Source organism: Lichenostomus cassidix, unplaced genomic scaffold (genome assembly GCF_008360975.1).
Source record: "Lichenostomus cassidix isolate B80296 unplaced genomic scaffold, HeHo_3.0 HiC_scaffold_39, whole genome shotgun sequence".
Classification (NCBI taxonomy): Eukaryota; Metazoa; Chordata; class Aves; order Passeriformes; family Meliphagidae; genus Lichenostomus; species Lichenostomus cassidix.
In genome coordinates this window covers 165,657-187,389 of record NW_028147446.1, presented here as the reverse complement: position 1 = coordinate 187,389, position 21,733 = coordinate 165,657, and the positions used below count along the sequence as shown (strand labels likewise).

At 56.4% G+C, this 21,733-nt stretch overlaps 2 protein-coding genes across 2 annotated transcripts in view; both read left to right on the top strand.

Moving 5' to 3' along the window:
* The first annotated feature begins 3,019 nt into the window (after window positions 1-3,019).
* Window positions 3,020-12,250, top strand: LOC146422599 (acrosin-like). Its single transcript, XM_085045764.1, has 5 exons — window positions 3,020-3,149; window positions 4,384-4,569; window positions 8,256-8,497; window positions 10,339-10,715; window positions 11,919-12,250. Exons 1-5 carry the CDS (start codon window positions 3,079-3,081, stop codon window positions 12,240-12,242), a joined length of 1,200 nt encoding a protein of 399 aa, XP_084901890.1. The 5' UTR covers window positions 3,020-3,078; the 3' UTR covers window positions 12,243-12,250.
* Window positions 12,251-13,355: 1,105 nt separating this feature from the next.
* The window catches only part of EMC10 (ER membrane protein complex subunit 10), a 10,399-nt gene continuing 2,021 nt past the window's right edge, over window positions 13,356-21,733 (top strand). The window contains exons 1-6 of the mRNA XM_085045826.1: window positions 13,356-13,494; window positions 14,787-14,844; window positions 15,916-16,028; window positions 16,110-16,217; window positions 17,736-17,917; window positions 19,493-19,586. Coding sequence (XP_084901952.1) covers window positions 13,384-13,494; window positions 14,787-14,844; window positions 15,916-16,028; window positions 16,110-16,217; window positions 17,736-17,917; window positions 19,493-19,586 — 666 coding nt within the window. The 5' untranslated portion in view covers window positions 13,356-13,383. The remainder of the gene's footprint in view (window positions 13,495-14,786; window positions 14,845-15,915; window positions 16,029-16,109; window positions 16,218-17,735; window positions 17,918-19,492; window positions 19,587-21,733) is intronic.

Genomic DNA, 21,733 nt, shown 5'->3' with positions numbered 1-21,733 from the left:
GTCACCTGTGTGTCACCTGTGTGTCACCTGTGTCACCTGAGTGTCACCTGAGTGTCACCTGTGTGTCACCTGAGTGTCACCTGTGTGTCACCTGTGTCACCTGAGTGTCACCTGTGTCACCTGAGTGTCACCTGAGTGTCACCTGAGTGTCACCTGAGTGTCACCTGTGTGTCACCTGTGTCACCTGAGTGTCACCTGAGTGTCACCTGTGTGTCACCTGAGTGTCACCTGTGTGTCACCTGTGTGTCACCTGTGTGTCACCTGAGTGTCACCTGTGTCACCTGAGTGTCACCTGAGTGTCACCTGAGTGTCACCTGAGTGTCACCTGTGTGTCACCTGAGTGTCACCTGAGTGTCACCTGAGTGTCACCTGTGTCACCTGAGTGTCCCCTCTGTCCCCTCCCTGTCCCTCCCCAGGGGACAGCCGGCAGTGGTGGCAATGCCACCGGACACCTGTCACCGTGAGGGGACATCTGTCACCTGGGTGTGACACACCTGTTACCGCCCTGACACACCTGTCGCCGTGGCAGGACACTTGTCACCTGGGGATACCCTGGGGACACCTTGGGGACATCTTGGGGACAGGGACAGCACGGCAGGGCCGTGGAGACACCCTGGGGACACCCTGGGGACACCTTGGGGACACCTTGGGGATACCCTGGGGACACCATGGGGACATCCTGGGGACAGGGACAGCACGGCAGGGCCGTGGGGACACCATGGGGACACTCTGGCCTTGGGGACACCCAGGACATCACCATGGGGACACTCTGGACACCACCCTGGGGACATCCAGGACTTGGGGACACCACCCTGGGGACACCGTGGCCTTAGGGACATTCAGGACATGGTGACAAGGACACCTTGGGCTTGGGGACATCCCAGTGCCACCACCCTGGGGACACCCTGGCCTTGGGGACACTGCGGTGACAGGGACAGGCAGGACATTGCTCTGGAGAAATCATTTTATTCCCGTTTAATTATTTAATTTGTCCTAAATTTTTATTTCTGTGATTTTATATGATAAATAAATGATAATTTATGTAATTTTGGATTAATTTGCCATAATTAAACTCATTAAAATCCTGAAAAACAGAAAAAACTCATAAAACTGAAAAACAGAAAAAATCATAAAAATCCTGAAAAACAGAAAAAAATCATAAAAATCCTGAAAAACAGAAAAAATTCATCCTGAAAAATAGAAAAAACTCACAAAAATCATCCTGAAAAACAGGAAAAAATCATAAAATTCCTGAAAAACAGAAAAAAATCATCTTGAAAAACAGAAAAAAATAATAAAATTCCTGAAAAACAGAAAAAACTCATGAAAATCCTGAAAACCAGAAAAAATCATAAAATTGAAAAACAGAAAAAAATCATAAAAATCTTGAAAAACAGAAAAAAATCATAAAAATCCTGAAAAACAGAAAAAATTCATAAAACTCCTGAAAAACAGAAAAAACTCAGAAAAATCCTGAAATCAGAAAAAAATAATAAAAATCCTGAAAAATAGAAAAAACTCATGAAAATCCTAAAAACAGAAAAAAATAATAAAAATCTCGAAAAACAGAAAAAATCATAAAAATCCTGAAAACCAGAAAAAACTCACAAAAATCCTGAAAAAAGAAAAAAAACCCACATAAAAATCCTGAAGAAAAAACTCATAAAAATCCTGAAAAACAGAAAAAACTCACAAAAATCCTGAAATCAGAAAAAAATAATAAAAATCCTGAAAAATAGAAGAAACTCATGAAAATCCTGAAAAAAGAAAAAATTCATAAAATCCCTGAAAAAGAGAAAAATCATAAAAATCCTGAAAACCAGGAAAAACTCGTAAAATCCTGAAAACCAGAAAAAACTCATCCTGAAAAAAAGAAAAAAATCATAAAATTCCTGAAAAACAGAAAAAAACCATAAAAATCCTGAAAAACAGAAAAAAATAATAAAATTCCTGAAAAACAGAAAAAAATCATCTTGAAAAACAGGAAAAATCATCCTGAAAAACAGAAAAAACTCATAAAAATTCTGAAAAACAGAAAAAACTCATGAAAATCCTGAAAAACAGAAAATCTCCTAAAACTCCTGAAAAACAGAAAAAAATAATAAAAATCCTGAAAACCAGGAAAAAATCATAAAAATCCTGAAAACCAGAAAGAATTTTAAAAATTAAAATAAATATGTTAAATTAGGCTAAATTGATTAATTTAAATTAATACAATTAAAATAAATAAATAAAATTAAATTAGGCTAAATTCATTCATTAAAATCAATATAATTAAAAGAAATAAATTAAATTAAATTAGGCTAAATTAATAAAGTTCCTCTTTGGGTTGAAATTTAACTCCCTTGGCTTGTTGGATTATTTTTTATTTTCGTTTTGCACGAAATACTGGAAATTTAAATGGGATTTTGGGGGAAAATTCCTGCCTGGGAGGTGCAGAAATGGGGAAAATTAAAGGATTTTATAACGAAATTTAGATGGTATTTTGGGGAGAAATTCTTACCTGCGAGGTGCTGAAATGGGGAAATTTTAAGGATTTTATAATGAAATTTAAATAGGATTTTTGGGAGATATTCTCACCTGCGAGGCGCTGAATGGGGAGAGTTTAGGGGTTTTAAAACTGGAAATTTGGATGGGATTTTGGGGAAAAATTCCTGCTTTGAGGTGCTGAAATGGGGAGAGTTTGAGGGTTTTAAAAGTTGGGATTTTGGGGAGAAATTCCTGCCTGCGATATGCTGGAATGGGGAAAGTTTAAGGATTTTATAACGAAATTTAAATGGGATTTTGGGAATAAATTCCTGCCTGCGAGGTGCAGAAATGGGGAAAGTTAAAGGATTTTATAACGAAATTTAAATGGGATTTTGGGGAGGAATTCAGTGTCCGAGCTGCCGCGGGGACAGCGATGGAATCGCCGCGAATTGGGGACATCGCCAGCCGTTCCACGGCTCTGTCACTGTCCCCGCTCAGCTGTGACATCAGCCCGGGGCGGGGCTCGGGGGGACAGCAGGGGACAGCAGGGGACAGCAGGGGACAGCAGGGGACACGGCTGGGGCTGGCTGCTGTCACAGTGTCCCCGCGATGGCTCTGCTGTCCCTCCTCGTCCTGCTGGCCCTGGCTGGGCCCTGCTGGGGCACCTGGGACACCTGCGAGTAGGTGACACCCGAGGGGCCGGGCTGTCCCCGAGGGTCCCCTGGGGTCACCCATGACCCCTCGGGTGTCCCTGAGGGTCCCCTGTGGTCAATCATAACCCCTGGGCTGTCCCCGAGGGTCCCCTGGGGTGTCCCTGGGGTGTCCCCGAGGGTCCCCTGTGGTCACCCATGACCCCTGGGCTGTCCCCGCTGTCCCTGTCCCTGTGTCGGATGTCCCTGTCCCTGTCCCCCTGTCCCTGTCTCCATGTCCCTGTCCCCCTGTCCCTGTCCCCGTGTCCCTGTCCCCGTGTCCCTGTCCCTGTCCCCGTGTCCCTGTCCCCCTGTCCCTGTCCCTGTCCCCGTGTCCCTGTCCCTGTCCCCGTGTCCCTGTCCCCGTGTCCCTGTCCCTTTGTCCCTGTCCCCATGTCCCTGTCCCCGCCCTGGCACAGCGGTCAGGCAGAACCGGGGGGTTCAGCTGTGTCCCTGGGGGTGTCGCTGTCCTTGTCCCCTTGTCGCTGTCCCTGTGTCGGGTGTCCCTGTCCCTATCCCTGTCCCTGTCCCTGTCCCTATCCCTGTCCCTGTCCCTGTCGCTGTCCCTGTCCCTGTCCCTGTCCCTATCCCTGTCCCTGTCCCTGTCCCTATCCCTGTCCCTGTCCCTGTCCCTGTCCCTGTCCCTATCCCTGTCCCTGTCCCTGTCGCTGTCCCTGTCCCTGTGTGGGGTGTCCCCATCCCTGTCCCTATCCCCCTATCCCTGTCCCCCTGTCCATATCCCTGTCCCTCTGTCGCTGTCGCTGTCCGTATCCCTGTCCCTGTCCCCCTCTCCCCATCCCTGTCCCTGTCCCCCTGTCCCTTATCCCTGTCCCTGTACCCATTCCTGTCCATCTCCCTGTCTCCCGCTCCCCATCCCTGTCCCTGTCCCTCTCCCTGTCCCCTTGTCCCTGTCCCCCTATCCCTGTCCCTGTCCCCCTATCCCTGTGCCTGTCCCCCTGTCCCTCTGTCCCTGTTCCTATCCCTGTCCCCATCGCTGTCCCTCTCCCCTGTCCCCCTGTCCCCCTGTCCCCATGTCCCCGTCCCCATCCCTGTCCCCCCCGCTCAGTGTCCCTGTCCCCCTGTCCCTATCCCTGTCCCTGTCCCCCTCTCCCCTCATTCCTGTGCCCATCCCTGTCCCCCTGTCCCCGTCCCCCCGTCCCGCCCCGCTCAATGTCCCTGTCCCCATCCCCGTCCCCCCGCTCAGTGTCCCTGTCCCTGTCCCCAGCGGCACGTGCGGTCTGCGGCCCATGGCGGAGGATTTCAGCCACCCTGCTCGGGCAGCGGCCGGAGCGTGGCCAGGGCTGGTCAGCGTGCAGGACCCGCGCCGGGCGGGCAGCGGCCACGTCTGCGGGGGAAGCCTCATCGCCCCGGCCTGGGTGCTCACGGCCGCGCGCTGCCTCCGGAGCGATGGGTGAGCGGGAGCGCGCATCGGGATGGGCGGGAGCGAGCATCGGGATGGGAGAGAGAATCGGGATGGGCGGGGGCGAGCATCGGGATGGGCGGGGGCGAGCATCGGGGCGGGAGAGAGCATCGGGATGGGTGGGAGCGAGCATCGGGATGGGCGGGAGCGCGCATCGGGATGGGCGGGAGCGAGCATCGGGGTGGGAGCGAGCATCGGGGCGGGAGCGAGCATCGGGACCGGCGGGAGAGAGAATCGGGACCGGCGGGGGCGAGCATCGGGGCAGGAGAGAGTATGGGGATGGGAGGGAGCGAGCATGGGAACGGGAGATTAAGATGGGATTTTGGGGAAAAATTCCCGCCTGCAAGTCGCAGGCATGGGGAATGTTTAAGGGTTTTAAAAGTTGGGATTTTGGGGAGAGAATCGGGATGGGAGGGAGCGGATTAAGATGGGATTTTGGGGAGAAATTCCTGCCTGCGAGGCTCTGGGATGGGGAAATTTTAAGGACTTTATAACAAAATTTCAATGGGATTTTGGGGAGAAATTCCTGCCTGGAAGTCGCAGGGATGGGGAGAGTTTAAGGATTTTAAAACTGGAAATTCAGATGGGATTTTGGGGAGACTTAGATGGGATTTTGGGGAGATTTAGATGGGATTTTGGGGAGATTTAAATGGGATTTTGGGGAGATTTAGATGGGATTTTGGGGAAAAATTCCTGCCTGGAAGTCGCAGGGATGGGGAGAGTGTAAGGGTTTTAAAAGTGGAGATTTGGATGGAATTTTGGGGAAAAATTCCTGCCTGCGAGGCTCTGGGATGGAGAAATTTTAAGGATTTTATAACGTAATTCAAATGGGATTTTGGGGAGGAAATTCTTACCTGTGAGGCTGTGGGATGTGGAGAATTTAAGGGTTTTAAAAGTGGAGATTTAGGATGGGATTTTGGGGGAAAAAATTCTGCCTGCGGGGTGCTGAAATGGGGAACGTTTAAGGGTTTTAAAAGTTGGGATTTTGGGGAGAGAATCGGGATGGGAGGGAGCGAGCATCGGGATGGGCGGGGGCGAGTATGGGGATGGGAGGGAGCAGATTAAGATGGGATTTTGGGGAGAAATTCCTGCCTGGAAGTCGCAGGGATGGGGAAAGTTAAGGGTTTTAAAAGTGGAGATTTAGGATGGGATTTTGGGGGAAAATTCCTGCCTGCGAGGCGCTGGGATGGGGAAATTTGAAGGATTTTATAACGAAATTGAGATGGGATTTTGGGGAGGAAATTCTTACCTGCGAGGTGCTGGGATGGGGAGAGTTTAAGGGTTTTAAAAGTGGAGATTTAGGATGGGATTTTGGGGGAAAAAATTCTGCCTGCGAGGTGCTGGAATTGGGAGAGTTTAAGGATTTTATAACGAAATTTAGATGGGATTTTGGGGAAAAATTCCTGCCTGCGGGGTGCTGAAATGGGGAGAGTTCAAGGGTTTTAAAAGTTGGGATTTTGGGGAGAGAATCGGGATGGGCGGGAGCGAGCGTCGGGATCGGCGGGGGCGAGCATCGGGGCGGGAGCGAGTATGGGGATGGGAGAGAGCCGATTAAGATGGGATTTTGGGGAAAAATTCCTGCCTGGAAGTCGCAGGGATGGGGAGAGTTTAAGTGTTTTAAAACTGGAGATTTAGGATGGAATTTTGGGGAGAAATTCCTACCTGCGAGGCGCTGGGATGGGGAAATTTTAAGGATTTTATAACGAAATTGAGATGGGATTTTGGGGAGAAATTCCTGCCTGTGAGGCTCTGGGATGGGGAGAATTTAAGGGTTTTAAAAGTGGAGATTTAGGATGAGATTTTGGGGAAAAAATTCTGCCTGCGAGGTGCTGGAATCGGGAGAGTTTAAGGATTTTATAACGAAATTGAGATGGGATTTTGGGGAAAAATTCCTGCCTGCGGGGTGCTGAAATGGGGAGAGTTCAAGGATTTTAAAAGTTGGGATTTTGGGGCGAGCATCGGGATGGGAGGGAGCGGATTAAGATGGGATTTTGGGGAGAAATTCCTGCCTGGAAGTCGCAGGGATGGGGAAAGTTTAAGGGTTTTAAAAGTGGAGATTTAGGATGGGATTTTGGGGAAAAAATTCCTGCCTGTGAGGCTCTGGGATGGGGAAATTTTAAGGATTTTATAAGGAAATTGAGATGGTATTTTGGGGAGAAATTCTTACCCGTGAGGCTTTGGGATGTGGAGAGTTTAAGTGTTTTAAAAGTGGAGATTTAGGAGGGGATTTTGGGGGAAAAATTCTGCCTGCGGGGCGCTGGAATGGGGAGAGTTCAAGGGTTTTAAAAGTTGGGATTTTGGGGAGAGAATCGGGAGCGGGCGGGAGCGAGCATGGGGATGGGCGGGAGCGCGCAGCGGGACCGGCGGGGGGCGCGGGGGACGCGCCGGGAACAACCGGGATGATCCCGGGATGGGCTGGGGATGGTCCGGGATGGACTGAGATACTCGGGGGATGGTCCGGGATGGGCTGGGATACTCTGGGATGGTCCGGGAATCTCCAGGATGCCCTGGGATGGTCCGAGAGATGCCCTGGGGATGCTCCCGGATGCCCCGGGATGGGCTGAGATGCTCCGGGATGATCCCGGGATTGCCTGGGGAAGCACCGGAATGCCCCGGGAAGCTCCGGGATGCTCCCAGGGATGCTCCGGAATTATCCCGGGATGGTCCGAGAGATGCTCCGGGATGCCCCGGAAAGCTCCGGGAAGCTCGGGGATGCGCTGGGATGCTCCGGGAAACACCGGGAAGCTCCGGGATGTGCTGGGATACTCTGGGGATGCTCTGGGAATCTCCAGGATGCCCCGGGACGCTCCGGGATTGTCCCGGGACGCTCTAGGAAGCCCCGGGATAGTCCCGGGATGCTCCGGGATGTTCTGAGATGCTCTGGAGATGCTCTCGGCAAGCTCCGGGATGCCCCGGGATGGTCTCGGGACTGCCCGGGGAAGCACCGGAACGCCCCGGGAAGCTCCGGGATGCTCCCAGGGATGCTCCGGGATTGTCCCGGGATAGTCCCGGCGTGATCCCGGGATATTCCGGGAGGTGCTGGGAGGCACCGGGATGGGCTGGGAAGTTCCGGGAAGCTCCGGGAAGCCCCGAGACGCCCCAGGATGGTCTCGGGATGATGCCGGGAAGCTCCAGGATATGCTGGGATGTTCTGGAAAGTTCTGGGATGACCCGGGATGTGCTGGGATGGACTGGGAAGCCCCGGGAAGCTCCAGGATGTTCTGGAAACTTCTGGGATGGGATGGGCTGGGAAGCCCCGGGATGCTCCGGGAAGCTCCGGGATGTTCTGGAAAGTTCTGGGATGCTCCGGGAAGTGCCGGGAGGCACCGGGATGGGCTGGGATGTTCTGGAAAGTTCTGGAAAGTTCTGGAAAGTTCTGGGATGCTCCGGGAAGCTCCGGGAAGCTCCAGGATGTTCTGGAAAGTTCTGGAAAGCTCCGGGAAGCCCCAGGACGGTCCTGGGATGCTCCGGAAAGCTCCAGGATGTTCTGGAAAGTCCCGGGAAGCTCCGGGATGTTCTGGAAAGTTCTGGAAAGCTCCGGGAAGCTCCAGAATGTTCTGGAAAGTTCTGGGAAGCGCCAGGATGTTCTGGAAAGTTCTGGACAGCTCCGGGACGCTCCGGGACGCTCGGTGACTCTCCCCTCTCTCCCTGCCCCCCGCTGTCCCCTCTGTCCCCAGCAACGTCACCTCGTGGCGGGTGGTTCTGGGCGCCAGCGACCTGAGCGACCCCGGGCCGGAGGCGCAGGTGCGGCAGGTGCGGCAGGTGACGCGGCACGGCGCGCTGGACGTGGCGCTGCTGCGGCTGGAGCGACCCGCCGAGTGCAGCGACTTCGTGCAGCTGGGCTGCGTGCGGCTGGAGCGGCTGAGCGCCGGCAGGCTGCGGGGCTGCTACACCGCGGGCTGGGAGATGGGCCCCGCAGGTGAGACAGGTGGGGCTGGGGAGGGGTTTGGGGTGCCTGGGGGGCTCAGGTGAGCGGCTGAGCGCCGGGAGGCTGCAGGGCTGCTACACCGCGGGCTGGGAGATGGGCCCGGCAGGTGAGACAGGTGAGACAGGTGTGGCTGAATGGGGGTTTGGGGGTCTGGGGTCCCTGGGGGCTCAGGTGAGTGCCAGATGTCCCTGGGGGGCTCAGGTGAGCTATGCCGCGAGCTGGGGGAATCCCTGGGGGGCTCAGGTGAGAGAGAGGTGTGTCTGAGGGGGATTTTGGGGTCCCTGGGGGGCTCAGGTGAGCAGCAGATGTGGCTCAGGTGAGCTATGTCACGGGCTGGGAGGATCCCTGGGGGGCTCAGGTGAGAGACAGGTGGGGCTGGGGAAGGGTTTGGGGTCCCTGGGGGGCTCAGGTGAGCTATGCCGCGAGTTTGGGAGATCCCTGGGGGGCTCAGGTGAGCAGTAGGTGTGGCTTAGGTGAGCTATGTCACGGGCTGGGGGGATCCCTGGGGGGCTCAGGTGAATTCCAGGTGTCCCTGGGGGGCTCAGGTGAGCTATGTCGCAGGCTGGGGGGATCCCTGGGGAGCGCAGGTGAGAGACAGGCGTCCCTGGAGGGCTCAGGTGAGCGGCAGGTGTGTCTGAGGGGGAGTTTGGGGTCCTTGGGGGGCTCAGGTGAATGCCAGGTGTGGCCCGAGCATCTCCGGGGTTGCTACATCGCGAGCTGGGGGGAGCTGGGGGCGCAGGTGAGCAGTAGGTGTGGCTCAGGTGAGCTATGCCGCGGGCTGGGGGGATCCCTGGGGGGCGCAGGTGAGCGGCAGGTGTGTCTGAGGGGGGATTTGGGGTCCCTGGGGGGTTCAGGTGAGTGCCAGGTGGGGCTGGGGGGAGCTGAGGTGGGCACAGGTGAGCGGCAGGTGGGGCTGGGGGTATCCTGGGGGGCACAGGTGAGTGCCAGGTGGGGCTGGGATGGGCACAGGTGTGTTCCAGGTGGGGCTGGGGGTTCCTGGGGGGCACAGGTGAGTGCCAGGTGTGCCCGAGGTCAGGCTGGGGGAACCCATCGTGGGCACAGGTGTGCCTCAGTGCCAGGTTAAGGTCTCACCACGGTCTCAGGTGTGTCCCAGGTGTGTCCTAGGTGTCCCACCTGTGTCCCGAGGTCAGGCTGGGGTCCTATAGCAGCCTCGGCTGTGTCCCAGGTGTGTCCCGGGTGTGTCTCGGGTGTCCCAGGTGTGTCCCAACTGTGTCCCAGGTACCCCAGGTGTCCCAGGTGTGTCCAAGGTGTGTTTCAAGGTCAGGCTGGGGTCCCACAGCGGCTTCGGGTGTGTCCAAGGTGTGTCCCAGGTGTCTCACGTGTGTCCCAGGTGTGTCCCAGGTGTGTCCCAGATGTGTCTCAGGTGTCCCAGCTGCGTCCCAGGTGTGTTCCAGGTGTGTTCCAGGTGTGTCCCAGGTGTCCCAGGTGTGTCAGGTGTATCCCAGCAGTGTCCCAGGTGTCCCAGGTGTGTCAGGTGTATCCCAGCAGTGTCCCAGGTGTATCCCAGGTGTGACTCAGGTGTGTCCCAGCTGTGTCCCAGGTACCCCAGGTGTCCCAGGTGTGTCCAAGGTGTGTTTCAAGGTCAGGCTGGGGTCCCACAGCGGCCTCGGCTGTGTCCCAGGTGTGTCCCAGGTGTCTCACGTGTGTCCCAGGTGTGTCCCAGGTGTGTCCCAGGTGTCCCAGGTGTATCCCAGGTGTGTCCCAGGTGTCCCAGCTGTGACACGGATGTGTCCCAGGTGTGTCCCAGGTGTATCCCAGGTGTACCCTACGTGTATCCCAGTTATCCCAGGTGTATCCCAGGTGTGACTGAGGTGTGTCCCAGGTGTCCCAGCTGTACTCCAGGTGTATCCCAGGTGTCCCAGGTGTATCCCAGGTGTGTCCCAGCTGTGTCCCAGCTGTGACTGAGGTGTGTCCCAGGTGTCCCAGCTGTACCCCAGGTGTATCCCAGTTATGCCAGGTGTACTCCAAGTGTCCCAGGTGTCCCAGGTGTCCCCCAGGTATCCCAGGTGTCCCCCAGGTGTGTGGGCTCTCAGGGGCTCTCGGGGGTCTCACGGCGGCGCCCCCAGCCCAGGCCCGGCGGGAGGTGCTGCAGGAGGCTGAGGTTCGGCTGCTCCAGCCCGAGGCGTGCGGCGGCCAGGAAGCTCAGGTGTGCGCCGAGCTGGCGCGGGGCGGGGCGGAACCGTGCCAGGTGAGAGACAGAGGGACCCCCGGGACCCCCGGGACCTCCGGGACCCCCGGCTCGTGTCGTTCCCGTTCCCGTTCCATTCCCGTTCCCGTTCCTGCCACTGACCTGTTCCTGTTCCCGTTCCTGTCCCGTTCCAATTCCCGTTCCCGTTCCCAGCACTATCCCGTTCCTGCCCCCGTTCCCATTCCCGTTCCCGGCCTCGTCCCGTTCCCGTTCCCGTTCCCGTTCCCATTCCTGTCCCGTTCCCGTTCCCAGCACTATCCCGTTCCTGTCCCATTCCCGTTCCCATTCCTGTCCCGTTCCCGTTCCCAGCACTATCCCGTTCCTGTCCCATTCCCGTTCCTGTTCCTGTTCCCATTCCCGTTTCCAGCCCTGTCCCGTTCCCGTTCCCATTCCCGTTCCCAGCACTATCCTGTTCCTGTTCCCGTTCCCATTCCCGTTCCTCTTCCCATTCCCGTTCCCGTTCCCGTTCCTGTCCCTGTCCCGTTCCCGTTCCCGTCCCCTTCCCATTCCCATTCCAGTTCCCGTTCCCATTCCCGTTCCTCTTCCCGTTCCCGTTCCCATTCCCATTCCAGTTCCCATTCCCGTTCCTGTCCCTGTCCCTGTCCCTGTCCCGTTCCCGTTCCCATTCCCGTTCCCAGCCCTGTCCCGTTCCCGTTCCCAGCACTATCCCGTTCCTGTCCCGTTCCCGTTCCCTTTCCCATTCCCAGTCCCATTCCCGTTCCTGTCCTGTTCCCATTCCCGTCCCGTTCCCGTTCCTGTCCCATTCCAGTTCCCGTTCCTGTCCCGTTCCCGTTCCCATTCCCATTCCGGTTCCCATTCCCGTTCCCGTTCCCATATCCCGAGGCTGCCAACCCCTTCCGGTGTCCCAGAGCTGCCATCCCAACCCCGATCTCCTTCTGTGGCCTGAGGCTGCTTTATCCTTCCCTTCCCTTCCCTTCCCTTCCCTTCCCTTCCCTTCCCTTCCCTTCCCTTCCCTTCCCTTCCCTTCCCGAAACTTCCCTTCCCTGAAACTTCCCTTCCCTGAAACTTCCCTGAAACTTCCCTGAAACTTCCTTGAAACTTCCCTGAAACGTCTCTGAAACTTCCTTGAAACTTCCCCTTCCCCTTCCCCTTCCCCTTCCCCTTCCCTTCCCCGCCTCGGGAGCGCGCTCGGAGCGTTGCCGGGAGCGCGCCCCGCCCCTGACGGCGCTGTCCCCTCCGCAGGGTGACAGCGGCGGTCCCCTGGTGTGTCGCGACCCCGACTCGGAGCACTTCTGGCTGCTGGGGGTGACCCGCTGGGGCGGCGGCTGCGTCTTCACCCCGACGTGGCACTTCAGCGAGTGGCTCCTGCTGCAGCTGGGACAGCGCGGTGTGACCCCCGAGACCACCGAGACCCCCGAGACCCCCGGGACCACCGGGACCACCGGGACCACCGGGACAGCCGGGACCCCCGGTACAGCCGGTACGGAGCCGCCGGTGCCGGTGCTGCTGCAGTTCTTCACGGTGCTGCGGGACCTGCTGCGCTTCCTGCGCCACCCCCGGGGCTGAGCGGCGCCCGGCGGGGATGGACACTGACCGGACAGACGGACAGACGGACAGACGGACACTCGCCGCTCTCCCGGAGCTCGGATGGACAGTTCCCGGTGGTCCCGGTGGTTCTTCTCCCGGGGGTGAAGCTCCAGCCCTCCGCGGCACCGGGGGAGGAATAAAATTCCCTGTTTTCACAATTTCCCAATTTCCCAATTATTTTCCCCGAATCGATCTGCTGTCCCTGGGGGGTGGGATGGGGGATGAGGGGGTCTCGGGGGTCCCAGGGGTGACCTGGGGTGACCAGGGTGTCCCCAGGGGTGATTAGGGGGTCCCAGAGGGTGCCTGGAGGGGTCCGTCTGTCCGTCCTGGGGTGACAGTTTTTGGGGTGACCAAAGAGGTCCATCTGTCCGTCCTGCGGGTGACCGGAGATGTCCATCTGTCCATTCTGGGGGTCACCGGAGATGTCCATCTGTCCATCCTGGGGGTGACCAGAGATGTCCATCTGTCCATCCTGGGGGTGACCACAGATGTCCATCTGTCCATTCTGGGGTGACCAGAGATGTCCATCTGTCCGTCCTGGGGGTGACCAGAGATGTCCATCTGTCCATCCTGGGGGTGACCAGAGATGTCCATCTGTCCATTCTGGGGTGACCAGAGATGTCCATCTGTCCATCCTGGGGGTGACCGGAGATGTCCATCTGTCCATTCTAGGGGTGACCGGACATGTCCATCTGTCCATCCTGGGGGTGCCTGGGAGTTCTTAGGGTGACTGGGGGGGTCTGTCTGTCCGTCCTGGGGGTGACAGGGAGTTTTGGGGTGACCGGAGATGTCCATCTGTCCATCCCGGGGGTGACTGGAGATGTCCATCTGTCCATCCCGGGGGTGACCGGACATGTCCATCTGTCCATCCTGGGGTGACCGGAGATGTCCATCTGTCCATCCTGGGGGTGACAGGGCTGGAATTTGGGGCTGACGATGACGTCACGCCCAAGCGGCTGGCCATGCGCTGGCCCCGCCCCTCAACTGAAGCCACGCCCCTTCCCTGAAACCACGCCCCTTCCCCGGAGCCACGCCCCCCTGCTCAGACCACGCCCCTCCCTCCCCATTGGCTCATCCCGTGCTGGCCCCGCCCCGTTCCCGGCGTGCCGCGCGGCCCAAGATGGCGGCGCCCGTGGCTGTCCCGCTGCTGGCGCTGCTCGCCGTGGGGACAGTGCTGGGGGGCGGCGGGAGCTGCCGGGGGGGAGTTACCGGGACCGGGACCGGGAGCAGGGTGAGTTACCGGGACCGGAACAGGGGGAGTTACCGGTACCGGGAACAGGGTGAGTTACCAGGGGTGAGTTACCGGTACCGGTACGGGGAACAGGGTGAGTTACCGGTACCGGAAGAGGGTGAGTTACCGGGGAGAGTTACCGGTATCCTCCACTAACCCTGCGGTGGGCGTGGTCTCGTGCTGACCTCATTAATATTAATGAATCTGAGCTGGCCAGCTGGACCGTGCACTCATTAATAGTAATTATCAATTCCCTCATTAATATTAATGGCGCTGAGCTGCTAGCTGGACCATGAACTCATTAGATTAATTATCGATTCCCTCATTAATATTAATGGCGCTGATCTGGCCAGCCTGGCCACACGCTCATGAATATTAATTACCTATTCTCTCAATATTAATTACCTATTCTCTCATTAATATAAATGGCGGGATGAGCAGTCCAGGTTAAATTATTGACCTCGTTAATGCTAATGAGGCGCTAATTAGGGTCTGTCTAATGCCAACTCATTAATATTCATGAGCACTAGTGTCTCCGATGGGCGTGGTCTCGTGCTGACCTCATTAATATTAATGAAGCCGAGCTGGGGCAATGCACTCATTAATATTAATTATCGATTCCCTCATTAATATTAATGAAGCTGATCTGAGCCACAAGCTCATTAATACTAATTACCTATTCGACATTAATATTAATGAAGCTGCTATGTCCACGTGCTCATTAATAGTAATTAGCTATTCCCTCATTAATATTAATGAAGCAGAGCTGGCCAGCCTGGGCTACACGCTCATTAATATTCATTACCTATTATTTCATTAATATTAATGAAGGAATGCACAGTTCAGGTTACATTATTGACCTCGTTAATGCTAATGAGGCGCTAATTAGGGTCTGTCTAATGCCAGCTCATTAATATTCATGAGGGGCGTGTCCTTCACTAACTGCGATGGTCTAGCTGTGCCACGTCCTCATTAATATTAATTAAGTACCCTCTCATTAATATTAATGAAGCTGATCTGTGCCATGCACTCATTAATGTTAATTATCTATGCGCTCCTTAATATTAATGAAGCCGATCTGGGCCACGTGCTCATTAGTATTAATTATCTATTCCCTCATTAATATTAATGAAGCAATGCGCAGTTTGGGTTTAATCATTGCCCTCGTTAATGCTAATGAGGCGCTAATTAGGTTCTGTTCGCTGCCAGCTCGTTAATATTCATGCAGTGCTCTGGCTCATTAATATTCATTAATGTCGCTGTCCCCTCTGTGTCCCTCTCTGTCCCCACAGCCTGGGGACACCGAGAGCTGCCGGGTGAGCTTGAGCCTGGAGCACTCCTTCGAGCTGGGTGAGGGACAGCGAGGGGACAGCGAGGGGACATGGGGACAGGGATGGGGACATGGGGACATGGGGACATGGGGACATGGGGACATGGGGACAGGGATGGGGACAGCGAGGGGACATGGGGACATGGGGACAGGGACATGGGGACATGGGGACAGCGAGGGGACAGCGAGGGGACATGGGGACATGGGACATGGGGACATGGGGACAGGGGGACATGGGGACATGGGGACATGGGGACAGGGACATGGGGACATGGGGACATGGGGACAGGGACATGGGGACATGGGGACAGGGATGGGGATGGGGATGGAGACAGGGACAGGGACATGGGGACATGGGGACATGGGGACAGGGATGGGGACAGGGATGGGGACATGGGGATAGGGACAGGGATGGGGACAGGGGACTTGGGCACAGGGACAGGGACACTGAGAGCTGTGTGGAGCTGGGTGAGGGGACAGGGGACATGGAGGTGGCACTGGGGACATGGGAATGGGAGTGGCAGTGGAGGACACTGGGTTGGGGGGATGACACTTGGGGACAAGACTGGGGACACTGGGACAGGGGTGGCTCTGGGGACATTGGGTGGCACTGGGAACACCAGGCTGGGGGTGGCATTGGGGACACTGAGGTGGCTCTGGGGACATGGTGAGGGGGGTGGCTCTGGGGACACTGGGACAGGGGTGGCACTGGGGACATGTGCATGGCTCTGGGGAACACCGGGGTGGCTCTGGGGACACTGGGATGGCACTGGGGACACCCGGACAGGGGTGGCTCTGAGGACACCTGGACAGGGGTGGCTCTGGGGACACTGTAGTGGCTCTGGGGACACTGGGGTGGCACTGGGGACACTGGGGTGGCTCTGGGGACACTGGGTCAGCGATGACTCTGTAGACACAGGGACAGAGCTGTCCCCAGTGCCACCACCCTGTCCCCTGGCCGGTTCCAGCACTGCTGGCCGTGGCACAGGGCTGTCCCTGATGTCCCCAGTGCCACCACCCTGTCCCCCAGCCGGTTCCAGCGCTGCTGGCCGTGTCACAGTGCTGTCCCCAATGTCCCCATGTCCCCGCAGATGACACGCCGCGGTTCCGGCGCCGAGGGACATTGTCACTGAGCTCCGGCGGTGACCCTGCGCTGACCCTGAGCCAGAAGCCGCTGGGGGACGAGGAGCGCGCCCGCCTCAGGGTGACATGGGGACACCGAGGGGACACTGGGGTGACACCGGGTGACACTGAGGTGACACCGAGGTGGCGCTGTCCCCCGCAGGAGGTGGCAGCGCGGGACGGGCTGTACCGGGTTCGTGTCCCCCGCAGGCCGCTGGGACCCGGCGAGGAGGGTGGTGGCACCGAGTTTGTCACCTCCTTCGTGCGGGCGGTGAGTGACAGGGACAGCCTGAGCCTCGTGTCACCCTGTGTCCGGTCCCTGTCACCCTTACTGTCACCCTCGCTGTCACCCTCGTGTCACCCTGTGTCCTGTCCCTGTCACCCTGTCACCCTCGTGTCACCCTGTGTCCTGTCCCTGTCACCCTCACTGTCACCCTCGTGTCACCCTGTGTCCTGTCCTTGTCACCCTCCCTGTCACCCTCACTGTCACCCTGTGTCCTGTCCTTGTCACCTTCCCTGTCACCCTCGTGTCACCCTGTGTCCTGTCCCTGTCACCCTCACTGTCACCCTCGTGTCACCCTGTGTCCTGTCCTTGTCACCCTCCCTGTCACCCTCCCTGTCCCCATGTCACTGTCACCCTGCTCCTGCCATCATTCTGTGTCCCCTCAGTGCCATCACCCTGTGTCCCCTCGTGTCACCCTGTGCCACTGTCACCCCCTGTCCTCTGCCTGCAATGTCACCCTGTTCTCCTGTGTCCTCCAATGTCCCCTCATGTCCTCCTGTGTCCCCAATGTCCCCATGACCAGTGTCCCCAATGTCCCCCATGTCCCCCTGTGTCCCTCCATGTCACCCCATGTCCCCAATATCCCGTGTGTCCCCCTGTGTCCCTGTCCCCATGTCCCCATCACCCCCATGTCCCCACATGTCCCCACGTGTCCCCACGTGTCCCCATCAGCGCATGTCCCCTAATGTCCCCCATGTCCCCATCACCCCTTGTCCCTAAATGTCCCCCTATGTCCCCAGTGTCCCTCCATGTCCCCTGACCAGTGTCCCCAATGTCCCTCTATGTCCCAATCACCCCCTGACCAGTGTCCCCATGTCTCCAGTGTCCCTTGGTGTCCCCTGACCAGTGTCCCAATGTCCCCAATGCCCCTCCATGTCCCCCTGACCTGTGTCCCCATGTCCCTCGGTGTCCCCTGACCAGTGTCCCCAGTACCCCTCCATGTCCCCTGACCAGTGTCCCCAGTATCCCCAGTGTCCCCTCACTGCTGTCCCCATGTCCCCAGTGTCCCCTGACCACTGTCCCCAGTGTCCCCATGTCCCCTGACTGCTGTCCCCAGTGTCCCTCGGTGTCCCTCCATGTCCCCTGACCGCTGTCCCCACATCCTCAGTGTGCCCTGACCGGTGTCCCCATGTCCCCAATGTCCCTCGGTGTCCCCAATGTCCCCATGTCCCCTCACTGCTGTCCCCATATCCCCAGTGTCCCCTCACCGCTGTCCCCAGTGTCCCCTGACCACTGTCCCCGTGTCCCCATGTCCCCCTCACCGCTGTCCCCGTGTCCCCGTGTCCCCATGTCCCCTGACACTGTCCCCAATGTCCCCAGTGTCCCCTGACCATTGTCCCCAATGTCCCCAGTGTGCCCTGACTGTTGTCCCCGTGTCCCCATGTCCCCTGACACTGTCCCCAATGTCCCCAGTGTGCCCTGACGGTGTCCCCATGTCCCCAGTGTCCCCTCACCGCTGTCCCCAATGTCCCCATGTCCCCTCACTGGTGTCCCCAATGTCCCCAGTGTGCCCTGCTGGAGTCACACCTGTCAGACCAGCTGTCGCTGCACCTGGACGTGGCAGGGAACGTGGTGGCCCTGGGGGAGGTGACACCGCTGGGGACCTGCCGCGGCAGCCAGGTGGACGATGGGGACCTGGAGCTCTTCAACACCTCGGTGGCACTGAGACAGCCACTGCCGGCCGCCACGTGAGGGACAGGGACAGGGGGACAGGGGGACATTGGGGATAGTGGGGGATATTGGGGGACATGGGGGATATTGGGGTATTGGGGACACTGGGGACCTTGGGGGATGTGGGGACACTGGGGACATTGGGGACATAGTGGGGACATTGGGGATGTTGGGGACACACAGGACAATGGGGACACAGTGGGGACATTGGGGACACAGTGGGGACATTGGGGACGTTGGGGACATTGGGGACATTGGGGGACATGGGGATATGGGGACATGGGGGACATTGGGACATTGGGGACATTGGGGACACTGGGGGATGTGGGGGATATTTGGGACACTGGGGACATTGGGGACCTTGGGGACATCGGGGATATTGGGGGCATTGGGGACATTGGGGACACACAGGACATTGGGGACACTGGGGATACTGGGGACATGGGGACATTGGGACATTGGGGACATTTGGGGACATGGGTGACTTGGGGACATTGGAGACAGTGGGGACATGGGGGACATGGGGGATATTGTGGACATGGGGACATTTGGGGACATTGAGGATGTTGGGGGACATGGGGACATGGGGGATATTGGGGACTTGGGGACACACAGGACATTGGGGACACAGTGGGGACATGGGGACACTGGAGACACTGGGGAGTTGGGGACATTGGGGGCATTGAGGACATTGGGGACTCTGGGGACATTGGGGACATCTGGGGACATTGGGGACATCTGGGGACATTGGGGACATTGGGGACATTGGGGACATTGGGGACATTGGGGACATTGGGGACACTGGGGACATTGGGGACATTGGGGACACAGTGGGGACATGGGGACTTGGGGACACACAGGACATTGAGGACATTGGGGACTTGGGGACACAAAGGACACTGGGGACGTTGGGCCATGGGGGGACACTGGGGACACTGGGGACAGCAGGGACATTGGGGACATTGGGGACACAGTGGGGACATTGCCCCAGCAGTCTCCACCCCCTCGGTGGCCTCGTGCCACCCTCTGCTGCCACGTGGGTGACAGGGACACGGGGACCCTGTGGGGACAGCTTGGGGACACTTGGGGACACTGTGGGACATTGGGACACTGTGGGGACACTTGGGGACACTATGGGACATTGGGGCACTGTGGGGACACTGTGGGGACACAGCAGGGGTGGCCCGGGGGGTGACCCATGGTGTCCCCACACTGTCCCACATGTCCCACATTGTCCCCATGCTGTCCCCATGCTGTCCCATGCTGTCCCCACATGTCCCCAAGGTGTCCCCACACTGTCCCCACACTGTCCCACACTGTCCCCTTGTGTCCCACACTGTCCCCTTGTGTCCCACATTGTCCCCAAACTGTCCCCAATTGTCCCCACATGTCCCACACTGTCCCCACACTGTCCCCAAGGTGTCCCTACATGTCCCCACACTGTCCCCACACTGTCTCCTTGTGTCCCACATTGTCCCCAAACTGTCCCCACACTGTCCCCACATGTCCCCACACTGTCCCCACTGTCCACATGTGTCCCCCCATGTCCCTACATGTCCCACGTGTCCCCAAACTGTCCCCGCTGTCCCCAGCCCCGAGACAGCGGCGTTCATCCGTCACCTGGAGCAGGAGCAGGCTCAGCGCGCCAGGAACCCGCAGGAGCAGAAATCCTTCTTCGCCAAATACGTGAGAGAAACCCCAAAATACACCCCAAAAACCCCAAAATATACCCCAAAAACCCCAAAAATACCCCAAAAACCCCAAAATATACCCCAAAAACCCCAAAAATACCCCAAAAACCCAAAAAAATACCCCAAACACCCTGAAACCCCAAAAAACATACTGAAAACCCCAAAAATACACCCTGAAACCCCAAAATACACCCCAAAATCCAAAAAATACACCCCAAACACCCTGAAACCCCAAAAATACACCCCAAACGCCCCAAAACCCAAAAACACCCCAAAAACCACCCCGAAACCCCAAAAATACACCCCAAACACCCTGAAACCCCAAAAAACCACACCAAATACCCGAAACACCCCAAAAATACACCCCAAACAGCCCAAAACCCAAAAAATACACCCTGAAACCCCAAAAATACACCCCAAATACCCTGAAACCCCAAGAAACACCCCAAAACCCTAAAAATAAACCCCAAACACGCTGAAACCCCAAACCCACGCCCCAAACACCCCAAAATCCCCCAAAAAATCCCCAAACCCCCCAAAACCCCCCAAAAAACCATCCTGACCACCCCAAAAATCCTACAGATGCCAAAAAACACCCCAAACACCCTGAAACCCCAAAAAAACCATCCCAACCCCAAAAATCCTACAGACCCCAAAAAATTCCCCAAAATTCCTACAGACCCAAAAAAACATCCCAAACCCCCCCAAAAAATCCCAAACACCCTGAAATCCTACAGACCTCAAAAAATACCTAAAACTCACCAATCACACCTCAAAAATCCTACAGACCCCAAAAAACATCCTGAAAATCCTTCAGACCCCAAAAAACATCCCAACCACCCCGAAACCCCAAAAAAACCACTCCAACCACCCCAAAATCCTACAGATCCCAAAAAATACCCCAAAAAATCACCCCAAAAAAACCCTGAAAAATCCCAAAATCCTACCGACCCCAAAAAATAGCCCAACCACCCCAAAAACCCTACAGACCCCCAAAAAACCCGTGAAAATCCTATAGAGCCAAAAAAACATCCCAAACCCCCCAAAAAATCCCAAACACCCCAAAATCCTACAGACCCCAAAAAACACCCCAAACTCACCAATCACACTCCGAAACCCTACAGACCCCAAAAAACAGCCCAAAAATCCTGCAGACCCCAAAAACCACCCCAAACACCCCAAAAACCCCTCAAAAAACACCCCAAAAAATACCCCAAAATCCCTACAGACCCCAAAAAATACCCAAAACTCACTAATCACACCCCGAAACCCTACAGACCCTAAAAAACACCCCAACCACCCCAAAACCCCCCAAAAAACCCACTTCAACCACCCCAAAAACCCTACAGACCCCAAAAAATACCCAAAAAAACCCCCAAGAAATCCCAAAACCCTACAGATCCCAAAAAATAGCCCAACCACCCCAAAAATCCTACAGACCCCAAAAAACCCCCAAAAATCCCAAAACCCTACAGACCCCAAAAACATCCTGACCACCCCGAAATCCTCCAGACCCCAAAAATTACCCACAACTCACCAATCACATCCCAAAAATCCTACAGACCCCAAAAAACACCCCAACCACCCCAAAACCCCCCAAAAAACCCACTTCAACCACCCCGAAACCCTACAGACCCCAAAAAATGCCCACAACTCACTAATCACACCCCAAAACCCTACAGACCCCAAAAAATACCCCAAAAAACCCCCAAAAAATCCCAAAACCCTACAGACCCCAAAAAACAGCCCAAAAATCCTACAGACCCCAAAAACATCCCAACCACCCTAAAACCCCAAAAAACCCACTCCAACCACCCCAAAACCCTACAGACCCCAAAAAATACCCCAAAAAACCCCCAAAAAATCCCAAAACCCTACAGAACCCAAAAAATAGCCCAACCACCCCAAAAACCCTACAGACCCCAAAAAACACCCCGAAAATCCTACAGACCCCAAAAAACACCCTGAAAATCCTACAGACCCCAAAAAACACCCCAAACCCCCCCAAAAAAGCCACCCCAAACACCCTGAAACCCTGCAGACCCCAAAAAACACCCCGAAATCCTTCAGACCCCAAAAAACATCCCAACCACCCCGAAAATCCTACAGACCCCAAAAAACACCCAAAACTCACCAATCACA

Coding starts and splice junctions, on each gene's coding strand:
- LOC146422599 (XM_085045764.1), top strand. CDS start 3,079: ATGGCTCTGCTGTCCCTCCTCGTCCTGCTGGCCCTGGCTGGGCCCTGC. Junction 8,498..10,338: donor CTGGGAGATGGGCCCCGCAG/GTGAGACAGGTG, acceptor GGTGTGACTGAG/GTGTGTCCCAGGTGTCCCAG. Junction 10,716..11,918: donor GCGGGGCGGAACCGTGCCAG/GTGAGAGACAGA, acceptor TCCCCTCCGCAG/GGTGACAGCGGCGGTCCCCT.